General features: G+C 34.1%; 1 protein-coding gene across 3 annotated transcripts in view; it reads right to left on the minus strand.

Moving 5' to 3' along the window:
- TAF4B (TATA-box binding protein associated factor 4b) overlaps window positions 1-15,283 on the minus strand; it is a 113,320-nt gene that overhangs the window by 16,716 nt on the left and 81,321 nt on the right. For all 3 annotated transcript variants that reach the window (XM_039844009.1, XM_039844007.1, XM_039844008.1), the window contains one exon: window positions 4,941-5,051. In XM_039844009.1, coding sequence (XP_039699943.1) covers window positions 4,941-5,051 — 111 coding nt within the window. The remainder of the gene's footprint in view (window positions 1-4,940; window positions 5,052-15,283) is intronic.

The following is a 15,283-nucleotide window of genomic DNA, read 5'->3' on the forward strand; positions in this document are numbered from 1 at the left end:
CTTAAAGACTGAAAAAGCATACAACAGACTTTTTTCTAGTTTCCCATTTTTAAACAATTGCCTTTAAAGTTAAAACACCATAAAAAAAAATCAACAAAAAAGATAGTAGTCTTCTGCTAATTTCAAAATAAGTACTGTATTAAAATGTCACCAGCTCATTAAAGAAATGGATGTTTTCAATTCAGGTTGGCACTGCTTAAAGTACTGGCTGTTGAATAATTCAGTAAGTCTGACAACTGTATAAGTTTAAAGTCCAGAAAATACAGGGAAAATATACATGCCTAAATTCTCAAATCTGAAGAAGCACCAAGCAAACAACACTTCAATATACTTATATCCAAGTTAGAACACATCTGGTTGAAATTTAAAAACAATTTTGCATTTTGATGCTGATAAATCACATAAACTGATTTTTATCACTGTTTGAACACCAACAGCGCATTTCTCTTTCATACCCCACCCTATGAACCTTCTCAGATTCAAACATACAAGCAATGAAAACACTTAAAACTCTCTGATTATTATAAACCAGAAAATGCTTAATGTTTCTAAAGTTTGTGACAACCTCAAATGAGACAAAGAAGAGAAGCTCTGAAGAGATTAATGGATAATACTTCGAATTTATTATGGACCACTAGTACTACTTATGAATACTATTAAAAGCTAACATAATGGTACTATTACTATGATGACAACAATGGCAGTTTATTAAGCCTGTACTTTAGGCCAGGAACTAATTAAGCACTTTATATAATCTAATCCCTAAAACATTATAAGGCAGGTATTACACCCATTTTTCAGATGGGGATAATTGAACTGTGAGGTTCAAAGAACTTGTCAAAAGTTATAAAACTTAGAGAGTGAAGAATCAAACCTAGATCTGAGTCCAAAGCACATGTACTCATCCCTCATGCTATGATGCTCCCCCACAAAACAAACATTTAAACAGAATTGGTCGTATAATGATATCATATAGAAAAATAAGACAGGAACGTAGACATCCCTGTAACTTTTTTCAGGTGTTGTAATATTATAAATAATAACAACTATGTAGATAAAAAAAAATACAAATAACTACTCTTGCCACAAAAGAAAAAAGTATGCTAAATAGGCCATATATATGGAAACATGCTTAATGCTGAAATAGCATGTCCCAGTTTTAATAAAATATTTACACGCATTTAAATACAAACAGACCAAAAATAAAGGGCAGTGGATCATCCTGTGCCAGAGAAGTAGAAACATAAAAAACTCTCTACTGGACTAGTTTTACCATATTTATAAATATACAGTATTAAGATCCAGAATCTTGAGGACATTAGGCGGAATGAAATAAACCAATAACAAAAAGACAAATACTGTGACATCTAAGTAGTCAAATGCACAGAATCAAAGTAGAATGGTGGTGACCAGGGGCTGGGGAAAGAAAGTGGGGAGTTGTTTTGCCAGATAAAAAAGTTCTGGAGCTATGTTGCACAAAAATGTGAATATGCTTAACACTACTGAACTGTACACTAAAAATGATTAAGATGGTATAACAAAAAAGACTAAAAATGATTAAGATGGTATAATAAATAGCCATAGATAGATACACATCAATAGAGTACTCTTGTGGCATTAATACAGAAGCTACTGGTTGCAAGTGATTATTAAAATTTACAGTAAGGTTTTTGTTTTGTTTTGTTTTTTTTAGGGCCTCTCCCCACTGTGCCCTTTAGCTACTCCAGACCTGCACTAATTCTGGGCAGTAATTCCATCAGCTCTGGCCAAAGTTCTGGAATTGAGAGCCTGACCTAAGGCTCCTTCTCATACTGAAGCCAAAAACATTCCTATCAAAGCAAATGGCTGGGAACTGGTAAGGGTATCCTCACCATCTCCCCAAAAATGATGTGTTGTAATTAAAAAAAAAGAATGAATGCTGAGTAGGCAGAACAACAGATGTTCACTACATGAACTAATAGAATTTATATTAATTTTTAAAAATTGAAACTTTATTTCCTCAATCACATAGCCACAGCTCATTTGCTCAACAGCCACATCGGCTATTCAAGACAACACAGACACCGAACATTTTCATCACAGAAAGATCTATTAAATAGCACTGGCTCAGAGTATATAGAAACAAATTCAAATATATATGGGAATTTGAATTTGATACAAAACTGTGTGTGATAAAGGTGGCATTTTGAATCAGCGGAGAAAGAATGACTGAGTAAATAGTGTTGGAATGATTTATTAACTTGGGGGAGAATGGGGAAGAACTGAGGTAATAAAGCAAAATCCATATCTCATCTCTTATTCAAAAGAAATTCTGAATGAATCAAACATTTGCAATTAAAAAGTAAAATGTTAAAAGTACTAACATAATTCTAATCAAGAAAGGTACAAACTTCTAGTTATAAAAGGGGGATGTAATATATATCATGGTAGCTACAGTTAATAATACTGTATTATACATTTCAAAATTGTTAGGAGAGTAAATCTTAAAAGTTCTTAAAAGAAAAATTGTAACTATGTGTGGTGATGAATGTTAATTACACTTAACTGTGGTGATTAATTCATAAAACACAATATATCAAATCATTATATTATACATCGAAAATAATATGAAGTTAAATGTCAATTATATCTCAATTAAGGAAGCAAAAAGCTTTCTAAATACAATAAAAGCCCAGGAAACAAAAACAAGAACTCATTTTTTAAAAATGAAAATAAAAACTTTTAGATGAATAATGCCCAGAAAACTGAAATGTAGAGTGTGGTATGAAGCATTTTCTTAATCAATTAAAAAATATATCTCAGTGGGAAAAAGTAAATTGAAAGTGCCAATATATATAGAAAAAGATGCCTGATTCTACTCATAATTTAAACATTATTAAAAATTGCATTTTCAAACAGATGGCAAAGATTATCCCCAGTGTTAATGAGAGTGTAGGAGAATTGGCATGAAATGAGTATAAAAACTGATAAAACTTATTCAGAGGGTGATTTAAAAATATTTATCAAAAATCAAAAGCAGCAAATAATATTTATGAATAGAACAATAATGGGTCTAGGATTGACTTTAAAATAACCAAAGGACTGTAAAACTTACCTGTGGAAATTGGTGTGAATATCAATGGAACAAGATTAGGAATACATTTATAGTAGTTGTAGCAGGGTGGTGGGTAAACAGGGATTCATTATCTTTCACTCACTCTTTCTTTGTATATGTTTGCATTTGTCCAAAAAGTTTTTCCTAGTATGCATACCCCTTAATCCAAGAATTCCATTTCTGGGAATTAGCCTACAGTTACTTAGACAAGCATACAATAGGTACAAGAATGTTCTCTGAGGCAATAAAAGCAAAAACATGCAAACAACCTAAATGCCCATTAGAGAACTGATTGGATAAATTATGTTTATCTAAACACAGTATAGTCCTCCCTTGGTATCCGCAGGGTATCGGTTCCAGGACCCTCACAGATAGATGTTCAAGTCTCTTATATAAAATGGCATAGCATTTGCATACAACCATCACACATCCTCCCGTATACTTTAATAATCTCTAGAGTACTTTTAATGCAATGTAAATACTATGTAAATTGTCATATTGTATTATTTATGGAATAATGACAAGAAAAAGGTCTGCACACGTTCAGTACAAACAGAACTTTCATAGGCCTAACTATATAATACACATCAGCAATAATGTAACTTTTTTTTCGAATATTTTCAATGAACAGTTTGTTGAATTCAAGGATGCAGTTTCCATGGATACAGCAAGTTGACCACAGTCATACTTTTAAAAGTACAGAGATAAATTATATATGGAGGGAGATTATGGAAAGGTGGGAAAATATTAAGGGAAGAACAATAAGTATAGTTTAACTACATTTAAGTAAAAATAAAATCAAACGTGGATTTGTGAATGTGTATGAGATATGTGCCTACATTCCAAAAATTTCTATAAGGCTATGTGAAAACCTTAACGGTTACAACTGATTGGACGGGGGATGGGAGATTGGAAATCTGTAAGGCGTAAACGTTTATTTTTTTCAAACATTTTATATTGTCTATTTTTTTTGCAGGTAAACACACTGCATTCATTACATTTATAATGAAAAATAACTAGGTTTTTAAAGACCCTTCTACTGAGATGTCATTCATTTAGGAACTGTCAATGTTAAGGGTCAATGCTGTGAAAGCGCCTGTCTCAAAGCACACTTCAATTTTACAGAGCAGAACAGAAAAGCTGCAGTTCTCACTGCTGACCCTATCTAAGGGCTCTTACCGTACCTCTATCTCAGCCCTGATGATCAAACTGAAAACCTAAAACAATATCAAATAATTGCCCTAAAGATGCAAGTGAGATCCTTCCTGGGTGTTAAACAATTAACAATATTTATTGAGTATATATGTGCCTAGTTCTGTGGGGGATATAAAAAAAATAGGATTATAGTCTTGCTCAAGAAGTTTAAAATCTCATAGAAAAAAATATGCATACAGAGTATAGAGAATAATTAATGCTATGCAGACATATTATGCACTCAGAAAAGGAGAATTCAGTGTGGGAAAGAATAGTCAGGGCTCATGGAAAAAATAAGACAGAGTCAATCTTAATACACACACTGGATTTAGATACATAGCGGGGAGAGGATTACAGGGAACTACCAGAAAGAATGCACGGAATAAAAAATTGAGATAGACTCAGTATGACTAGAGATGGGGGTGGGTAGGAAGAATTATAAAATGAGTAATATGTAGGAGTAAAGTTCAAGGTGATATATTTTTATCAAACCAATCAAATATTTAAGATTTTATAAAATAAGCAAAGGGGAATTTTCATAAGTGTTTGGCAGCAATAGTGTGCAAGGTGCGGTAAACTATTTGCATGTCTTTGTTCCTTTTTGCTTGTTTTCTTGACATGAAAAATAAAATAACAAACATTGTTTCAATACCTCATTTCCAGACCCAGATTCTAGTGGTCTCTTTTTCCTTGGTCCAATAGCTGCAAGAGCTGTAAGGTTAGCATCTCTATGCTGTATCTGCGCAAGCTCCAACTGTTGTAACTAGAAGATGGAATGAAAAAAAAAAAGCAACATTTACACACAGTCATGCTCAGAGGAGGAATGAAACTGATCTCTAAGCCTGTTTCTATGTTCCTCACCAAATAAGCTATAGTGTAAAACAGACATTAGTCTTTCCTAACATCCAAAGGCACATCATTTCCTGATTCATTTACTCCAACAAACTTTTAGTCCTGAATCTCTGAACCTCTAAGAAGCAGAATTTAGGTAAGGAAGAAGTACAGAGTAGAGGAAAAAGAAGAAAGGCATCTAGAACTTAATCTCTTAGTTTAGTCAGAGGTAAGAAATGCATGAAGAATAAATTAAACAGTAAATTGGAGAGAAATTGTCGAAATTATTGTCAACCTTTTAAGATTAAAAATAAAGACAATTTTTAATATTTTACAGGAAACAATTCAGTGCTGTATGATTTACAAAGCACTGCTCTAAAAATTAACTCATTCAACTCAACCACACTGAAAGATACATATTAATTGTTATAACATGGAAATTATATATATACTTCATCTCTCCTCCCCGCCCCCCACCCCCCGCCGCTTTTTTTTTACTAAGGAAGACAGTGAGGCTCTAAGAGTTTAGAAAAACTTCATAAAGGTCACACAAATATTAAGAGGGAAAAAAAGAACTCAGAGGCAAGTGTTCTCATTATAAACCTTTTTAATACAGCACACTTTCTCATGGATTTACTCTGTATCTCTTCATGCCAAAAACTGAAAGTGAGTTAGCACTGTTTTGTTGTATAGCTTTCATCATTCTTAATCCAAAATGACCAAATCTGCAGAGTATAATTTTTTAGTATGTAGGTACTAAACTATACAGGGGTATTAATGAAAGATACACCACTAAAAGTCAGAGAAATAAGACATTAAAACTGAAAAATAAAAGCATGAAATACAGTATCATTTTACCAAAGCAGGTAAGTGTCAAATGGTATTCTTTAAAAAACAAAAAAACAAAAAAACACAAAGTGAGGAAGTCAAAATAAAATATCACTACACAGATCCTTAAGCTTTTCCAGAAGAGGAAGAATGTTCAATTCCTATCAAAATCTTATTACGATGGAGGGAAAGGAAGAAAGAACCTGACCCTGGTTACTAAAGAAATATTCAAACAGGATCAGACTTCAAGACAGTCAACTGAAAGTAACCTACTGGGGAGCCTTTTACACACACACACACACACACACACACTTCTTTTAAAAGAGCATTAATCAAATTTTTAACATATTTAAAAAAATATTTAACATATTAAAAAAAAAAGCAGGATGAAAATAGGAAATAGTATGTGATGAAACAAGCAGTCTCTAGGAAATATAATGTAAAGGTCACTTCAGGTTATTTTAGATGATGACAAAGAATAAGCCATAAGTAACTGAATCTGTGGTAAAGCAGAAAACACTAAAGAAAATGAATTAAGAACCATTTCCATTTGCTCTACAAATTACAGGGCAGTTATCCATCTTCTAAACTGTGTGTTTACTTAGCTGTAAACTATCTTTTGTTGATGCTGACCTTTTAAATCAAATATATGGTTTTAGAGTCCGATGCTGTCACATCCTGAAATTCTAGGTGACAAAATATGATTTTAGTTAATCTACCCTGCAGCACAAATCAAACAAGCTATATTTTAAAGTCATCCCCTGTAGAGAAATGGTATTTGCAAGATAGTCACACCAAATAAAAAGTTTTTAAATTGACCTCAAATTTCTCTCCCTGTGTAGTAAAACATTTTCTCCCACTCTGCAAATTAAACTTTGGTTTTCTGAAATTTCACACATGATATGGTAGAAGATTCTTCAAAACTCTAGCAAAAATCAAACTGAATATAGTTTTGATTGGCCTTATATTTACAATTAACTTTCTCAAAAACAAATGTATCTCGTCCAGCACAATATGGAAAAACTAGGCATTTTTAATTGGAACAGAAGGAAGTTCTGTGCATTAATGCAGACTTGGAACACACAGTGGATGAAGATGAAGCTCAGTTCAGTAAAAACAGTCCACCATTGAGTTAGAGGTTTGGAAACAGGATTGCAAAAGACATGATTACCTACACAGAAAACCTCAAGTTAGCTACAAAAAATTGAAAATCGAAATCCTCCTATAACTAATAAATGAGTTTTACAAGGTTTCAAGATGCAAGGTCAATATATACAATAATCCTATTTCTAAATACCATTAAGGTGCATTTGGAAAAATTAGTTTTTAAAAATGCCACTTATAGTGCCTCACCAAATGAAATACTTAGTATAAATCTAATGTACAGATATTTGTATGTTATAAATCGCAAAACGAAGATAAAAGTAAGAAAAGAAAATAGGTAAGTGGAGAGACATAAAAGTAAGAAAAGAAAATAGGTAAGTGTTCATGGATTATAAGAGTCAACACAGTAAATTTTAATTCTCTCCAAACTGATCTACAGATTTATCAATTTTTTATAGATATGAATAAGTTGATTCTAAAATTTATATGGGAAGGCAAAGGAACTGAAAAGCTAAGTTGGTTTTCAAAAAAGTATACAAAATTGGAAGAATTACTATGCATAATTTTAGGAATTATTGTAAGGTTACAGAAATCAAAATAATGTGGTATTGACAAAGGACAGACACATAGATTAATGAGACAAAACAGAGAACTGATAAATAGATCCATATAAATATTGCCAATTGATTTTGTGGAAAACAATTCAATTGAAAAATCAGTCTTTTCAACAAATATTGGTGCAACTGTACATCTACAAGCAAAAAAAAAAACTATCTTGACCTCAACACCTCACCTTTTACATAAAAATTAACTCTAAATGTAAACTACAAACTTCTATCAAAAGGCAGAAGAGAAAATCTTCATAACTTGGGGCTTGGCAAGGAGTTCTTAGTTCTTGACACTCAAACTAGTTCCATTATAAAAATTTTTTTTTCTTTTGATGAACTGAACTTCATCAAATTTAAAATTTTGGCACTATAAAAGAAATACTTAAGAAATAACGAAACAACAACTTATTTTATTTCTTCCCCTCTACCTATATGCCTTTTATTTCATTTTCTTGCCTTACTGTACTGGCAAGGACTTAGAATATAATGTTGAATAACAGTGATAAAAGCAGACATTCTTGCCTTTTTCTAATCTGAAAGAATGCTGTCAGTCTTTCACCATTAAGAATGATGTTATGAGTTCCAGTAAGGATAGTAGAGTACGTAAACACTGTGCTTGCTTCCTCTCATGACCACATCAAAATTACAACCAATCTACAAAACAACCATCATTGAGAATCACCTGAAGTTTAGCGGAAAGAAGTCCTATAACTAAGGGTATACAGAAGAAGCCATGTGGAGACTGGTAGGAGGGACAGAGACTCAGAACAGGATCCAAACCCATGTATGGCAGTTAAAAATTGGTAGGGATATCTCAGCTGCAGAAGTCCCTCCTGAGGAGCAAGGGGTCCCAGTGCTTGGAAGAGAAATACTCATAACTTCTGGCTGTAAAAACCAGTGGAGATAGTGGCTGAGTAAGATAGAGGGCTGCTGGAGACCCAGGGATTCCTTTTAAAGGTTCCGCATATGAACTTACTTGTTGATGGATTCACCTGCTGCGAGCTCCAGAGCTGTGACAGCAGTGTGAAGGGTGCCAGGGACATATGGGGAAGAACTGAATTGTTTGGCTTCAGGGCAAGGGCTGGAGGGGCAGCTTTCTCCCAGATAAAAGTTAGGGTAGAAACCTATGTTTATCAACGTAGTTAACACTGTTTGCCCTGCCCCGGTGATTCTGAGGCCTCACCTGACCTGAGCCACTTCCGGTGGCTTTTCCATACAAAATGCCTATCTTGGCTCAAGCTGCAGACAGACTTTCCTAGAATCTCGCAAAGGTTCGTAAACCCCAAATAAACAGCACTGGCCTCAGTGTGCCCTGTAGCTCTTGCTAAGCAGCCCCAAGCTTGGCACTAGCAGCAGCCAGCCTCGGTTCACAGCTTAGCCTCTCCCAGGCACTTCCAAGCCCAGCACAAGCAGTGACCATCTGCAGATCACTTTGTAGCACATACTAACTGGCCCTAGGCATGGCACAGACAGCAGCTGACTTTGGACAACAACGGAGACCCTCCAACGAGATCCCAGAACCAACATATCCAGTGACAACCTTCAGACCACACCAGACCACCATCCAACCGCCTCCACAAATGACACATCCAAAGGACAGACTGGGCAGGCATCAGAGAGAGCCCTGCTAAAGCAAATCTTGCTTCAGAGGATCAGCTCCTGCACAATAGCTCCTTCATGGTAGTCACAGCCAGTCCTCACAACCAATCAGCTTGAGGTTTAATCCCTTCTATTGACATGCAAACAGCAACAAAGGCTCAATTACAACAGGAGGACACACACAACCCACACAAGGGACACACCTGGAAGAACTGGCTCAGGTAACCACAGGTCACCTACTAAATAAGGCCACTCTACTAAGACTGGAAGATATAGAAGCTTTGCCTAACACATAGAAACAAACACAGGGAAGCAGCTAAAATGGGGAGACAAAGAAAAATGTTCCAAATGAAAAAAAAACAGAACAAATCTCCAGGAAAAGAACTAAAACAAAATGGAGATAAGCAATCTACCAGATACAGAGTTAAAAACACCGGATATAAGGATGCTCAATTAACTTAAGGGAAGAGTAGATGAAGTTGGTAAGAACTTAGAGATAGAACACATAAAAAAGAACCAGTCGGAAATGACTGAAATGAAGAATACATTAGAGGGAATCAACAGTAGATTACATGAAACAGAGGATCGAATCAGCAATTTAGAAAATAAGGTAGCAGAAAACACCCAATCAGAACAGCAACAAGAAAAAAGAATCCAAAAAATGAGGATAATTTAAGGGGACTGTGGGATAACATCAAGCATACCAACATTCACATCATAGGAGTACCAGAAGAAGAAGAGAGAGAGAGCAAAGAATTGAAAACCTATTTGAAGAAATAATGACAAAAATGTCACTAACCTGGTGAAGGAAACAGAATACAAGCCCAGGAAGCACAGAGAGTCCCAAACAAGATGAACCCAAAGAGGCTTACACCAACACACATCAAAAAAGTTAAAGACAAAGAATCTTAAAAGCAGCAAGAGAAAAGCATCTAATTTACCTATAAGGGAGCTCTCATAAGACTATCAGCTGCTTTTACAGCAGAAACTTTGCAGGCCAGAAAGGACTGGCACGAAATACTCAAAGTGACGAAAAGTAAGGACCTACAACCAAGATTACACTATCCAGCAAAGTTATTATTTAAAATCAAAGGACAGACAGAGCCTCCCAGACAAGAAAAAGCTAAAGGAGTTCATCACTACCAAATTAGTATTAAAAGACATGTTAAAGGGTCTTTGTTAAGAAGAAAAAAAAATAAAAAATATGAATAATAAAATAGCAATAACTACATATCTATCAACAATTACTTTCAATGCACATGGATTAAATGCACCAAATGACATAGGGTGGCTGAATGGATAAGAACAACCTGACACATGCTGTCTACAAGAGACTCACTTCAGATAAAAGACACATATAGATTGAAGGTAAAGAGATGGAAAAAGATATTTTATAAAAATAGAACTAAAAAAAAAAAGCTGGAGTAGCAATACTTATACTAGACAAAAGACTTTAAAACAAAGGCTGTACCAAGAGACAAAGAAGGATCCAATAATCCCATTTCTGTGTATTTATCCAAGGAAACCCAAAATACTATTTTGAAGGGACATGTGTATCCATATGTTCATTGCAATATTTACAGGAGCCAAGATATGAAGGTAAACTGGGTGCCCATCAATGAATAAATGGATAAAGAAGAGGTGGCACATATATACAATGGAGTATTACTCAGCCATAAAATATAAAATCTTGCCATCTACAACAACATGAATGGACCTAAAGGGTATTATGCTGAGTAAAATAAGTCAGAGAAAAACAAATGCCATATGATTTTATTTACTTGTGGAACAAGTAAGAACAAAATAAACAAACAAAACAGACAAATTCATATATAGAGAACATTTTTAGGGTTACCAAAAAGAAGGGGGTTGGGGGAATAGGTGAAAAAGGGGAAGAGAGTAGGAAGTGCAAACTGGCAATTACAAAGTAGTCATGGGGATATAAAGTACAGAATAGAGAATATAGTCAATAATAGTGTAATAACTATGTATGATGTCAGATGGGTATTAGATTGGGGCAATAACTTCAGAAAAATATTAGTGGTAAGGTTTTAATAGCTTCCTTTTATCAGATTGAGGAAGTCCCTTTTATTCCTAGAGTACTGAGAGGTATTATTATTAATGGGTGTTGAAATTTGTCAAATGGATTTTTGCATCAATTCATATGATCACGTTTTTTCTTTCTTTGACTGTTAATATAGTGAATTCTATTGACTGATTTTTGAATATTAAAACAGCTTTGCATTCCTGGGGTAATCTCCACGTGGTCATGATATATTATTTTTATATATCACTGATTTGATTTCCTAATATTTTGTTGAGGAGGTTTACATTTATGTTTATAAGAAATACTGGTTTATAGCTTTCTTGTTTTGTAATGTCTTTCTGGTTTTGGTGTCAGGGTAATGCTGCCTTCATAAAATGAATTAGAAGAGTTTCTCTCACTTTCTGGAAGAGACTGAGTAGAAGTGGTAATAATTCTGAAAATGTTTGGAAGAATTAAGTAAAATGATCTGTGCTTAGAGATTTCTTTATTGGAAGGTTTTAACTATAAATTCAATTTATTTAAAAATTATTGAACTATTGAGGCTCTATCTACTTCATCTTGGCCAACTTTCGATAGTGTGTGCTTTTCGAGAAATCGGTCATTTCATGTAAATCGTCAAACTATTTGCATAGAGTTGTTCACTGCATTCCCTTCTTATCCTATTGACATCTGTAGTCTATCATGATTTCCCATCTTTTGCTTCCTGATATTGGTGATATATGTATTTTTGTCCTTATCAATCTTAATAGAGACTTATCAATTTTGTTGATCAAAGCACCGGCTTTGGTTTGACTTTCATTCCTTCTGTTTATAAGTCATTGATTTCTGTGTTTTACTGTAATTTCCCTCCCTCTTGCTTGCTTTGGATGTATACTGCTCTTTTTCCAGTTTCTTAAGGTAAAAGCTTAGATTATTGACTTTAAAACTTTCTTTTTTTCTAACAAAAGTATTTTTCCCAGCCTTTAACTTACCTATATTACTACATTTGAAGTGAGTTTCTTATAGACAGATACAGTTCAGTCACAGTTTTCAAACCCATTCTGATAATCTCTATCTTTTAATTGGAATATTTAGACCACTTATACTTACATAATGATTTAGATATGTTTGGATTTAGATCTACCATTTTATTATTTGTTTTGTTTCTTCCCTCTGTTTTTCATTTGTTTCCCCTTTCTTACTTCTTTTGGGTTATTTAAACTTTTTTATTACTTCAATTTAATTTATTTTTTTTTTGGTATATCTCTTTATATAGTTTTAAAAAACTTTTAGTGGTTGCTCTAGAGATTACAATTACATACTTCAATTTTCTATCTATTTAGATTTAATATTTTACCACTTCAAGTGGAATACAGACACTTTACCCACGTCTTTTTATTCACACTTGTTATAGTTGGTTTGATATATTACATATACATACATTGAAATTTCCTGCCAATGTTGTAATTTTGCTTTCAATTAAACATGTTTTTAGAAATTAACAACCAGAACAATAGTCTGTAATACCATTTCTGTTGTTCCTTCTTCATTTCTAAATAGTTTAAGTTTTCCTTTGGTATCATTTCACTTTATTGTGAAGAACTTTCTTAAGCAATTATATTAGAGCAGGTCTACTGGCAACAGATTGTATTCATGTTCCTTCATCTGAGGATGTCTTTATTTCACCTTCATTACTGTAGGATACTTTTACTGGACATAGAATTCTTTGTTGGTTGACAGTTCTTTTCTTTCAGCACTTTAAAAATATTTTGCTAATTCCTTCTGGTCTCCATGGTTTCTGACAGAAAATCTAGTCATTTGAATTACTGTTCCCCTATTGGAAAAGTATCCTTTTCTAAGGGTAGTCTCAAAATTTTTTGTATGTCTTTAGTTTTCTGAGCTTGACTGTAATGTGAATGAGCCAGAGTTTCTTTGTCATTATCCTGTTCGGTTTGGGGAGGGGGTTTCGCTAAGCTTCTGGAATCTATCAGTTTATGACTTTCTTTAAATTTGGGGGTAGGAGGATTTAGCTATTATTTTTTTCAAAACAATTTTTAGCATTTTATTCTATCTCTTCTTATGGACTTCAATAACAAATGTTAAACCTTTGGTTATTGTCCTGCAAGTCTCTGAGGTTCCATTTTTTGTTTTAATCTATTTCTCTCTCTGTTTTTTAGATTAGGTAAATTCTATTTATCCATCTTCAAGTCCACACTGACTCTTTCCTCTGCCATCTCTTTCCAGATATTCAGCCTATCCAGTGAGTGATTTGTTTCAGTTGTCACTTTCAGCTATAAAATTTCCACTTTAGACCTTTGTCCTTTATATGTTCTATTTCTTTGCTGGGACTTTCTATTTTTCCAATCATTTCAAAAGTGTGTTCAATTGCTTCTTGGAGTAGTTTTATAGTAGCTACTTTAAAGTGTTTGTCAGATAATTCTAACATCTATGTTATCTTGGGGTTTCCATGTTGATCGTTTCTTCCCATGAGAGTAGAAATGTTTCTGGTTCTTCATGCCAAGCAATTGTATCATATCCTGAATATTTCAAATATTATGTTATAAGACTCTGGGTGTTCTTTAAATCCTTTAGATAATTGTTTTTTTGTTGTTGCTGTTGTTGTTTTTAGCAGGCAAAACAGGTCAGTTAGTTTTAGGCCACAAGTTCAAAGTTGACTTCTGTGGTCTGTGACTTCAACATCAGATCAGTTTTCAAAACCTTTGCAATGCTACTTGGATCTGTCCCAAAAGCATGCCACTCAGTGGTCAGTTTAGGACCTGGCAGTGGTTTGTTAGTTCAGTTCTTAAAGTCTTTGGTATGCTGATTAGAATCAGATCTACATATGGCAAATGTGTAGCTCAAGAGTAGGAGTTTAAAACAACGATATGGGACTCTTTCCTGAGCTCTTCCCTTTCCACAATCTTCCCAGAAATTTCCAGTTCCCTGGGGCTCCTCTTTATGGTACTCCAGCCAGAAAACTGGAGCTTTAGTTAACATGCTTTGCTGCACAATTCTGCGACTCAGGCCATGTCTAGGGTCAAGCAGCAGAAAGAATGAGAGTGGAAAGTCAGAGGGTAGGAGAGGTGGATGGCAACTTTGCCACTTGTTTGGTGATATTTTGAATTCTCATCCTCCCCAATTTGCCTATTATTTACTTTTCAAAGCCCTCAAATAGCCGCTCCATGCACTCTGTCCAGGTTTTACATCTGTATTCAGTGGGAGAGACAACACTGAGGAATAATTTAACTCCATCGTCACTGGAACTCTTAAATGTTAGATTAACCAGAATTCTGATAACAGGTTTGCATTGTATTATATTCTAACTAGAGTTTGTTTAATAAAACTTAAGCCTGGTTGCTCACCTATACCAGCAATACACATCTTGCTCCAAAAAGACCTAACAGGCTTGACACATTCTTTTTTGAGAGAACCCGAACTAATTCCTTTATGGGTAGTAAAGACAGAAGACTTCATTTCTCTTATCACAGTCTCTCTGATATTAAGTAGAGGTCCATAAAATTCAAGCCAATGCCCTATAGCGCAACAAAGCAATAGTAGTTGAAGACTATTCCATCCCTGGTGTTTAGTACTTGTCTCTGCTCATTTTTAAGTGCAACCATGGTAGTACCAACTTTAATCAAGACCCAAACCACATTAATAAATTATCTTAAAGAACACACAAACTCTCAGAGGTGAAGTTCAACAGAAGTACTTCTTGATGCTAAACACATAGTTTTCAAGAACAAAATATACTACAAAAATAAAAATTAATGAAAATAAAAACCAAAAGCTTTAGCAGAATCAGGAGCTAGATGAAGAATGAATAAATCAAGTGTCAAAGAGCCAACTCTCAACAGATACAGAGACATATTTAACAGGAAGGACTAAATTATCTAGACAATTATGACACTGACAGTATGTAAAATCCAAAAAAATGTGTTTCTTTTCCATGCTTCAGGAAGGCAAGATATAAAAAAAATACAGGTACTGAAAGTACAA

The sequence above is a fragment of the Pteropus medius genome, unplaced genomic scaffold, assembly GCF_902729225.1.
Source record: "Pteropus medius unplaced genomic scaffold, Ma_sr-lr_union100, whole genome shotgun sequence".
Taxonomy (NCBI): Eukaryota; Metazoa; Chordata; class Mammalia; order Chiroptera; family Pteropodidae; genus Pteropus; species Pteropus medius.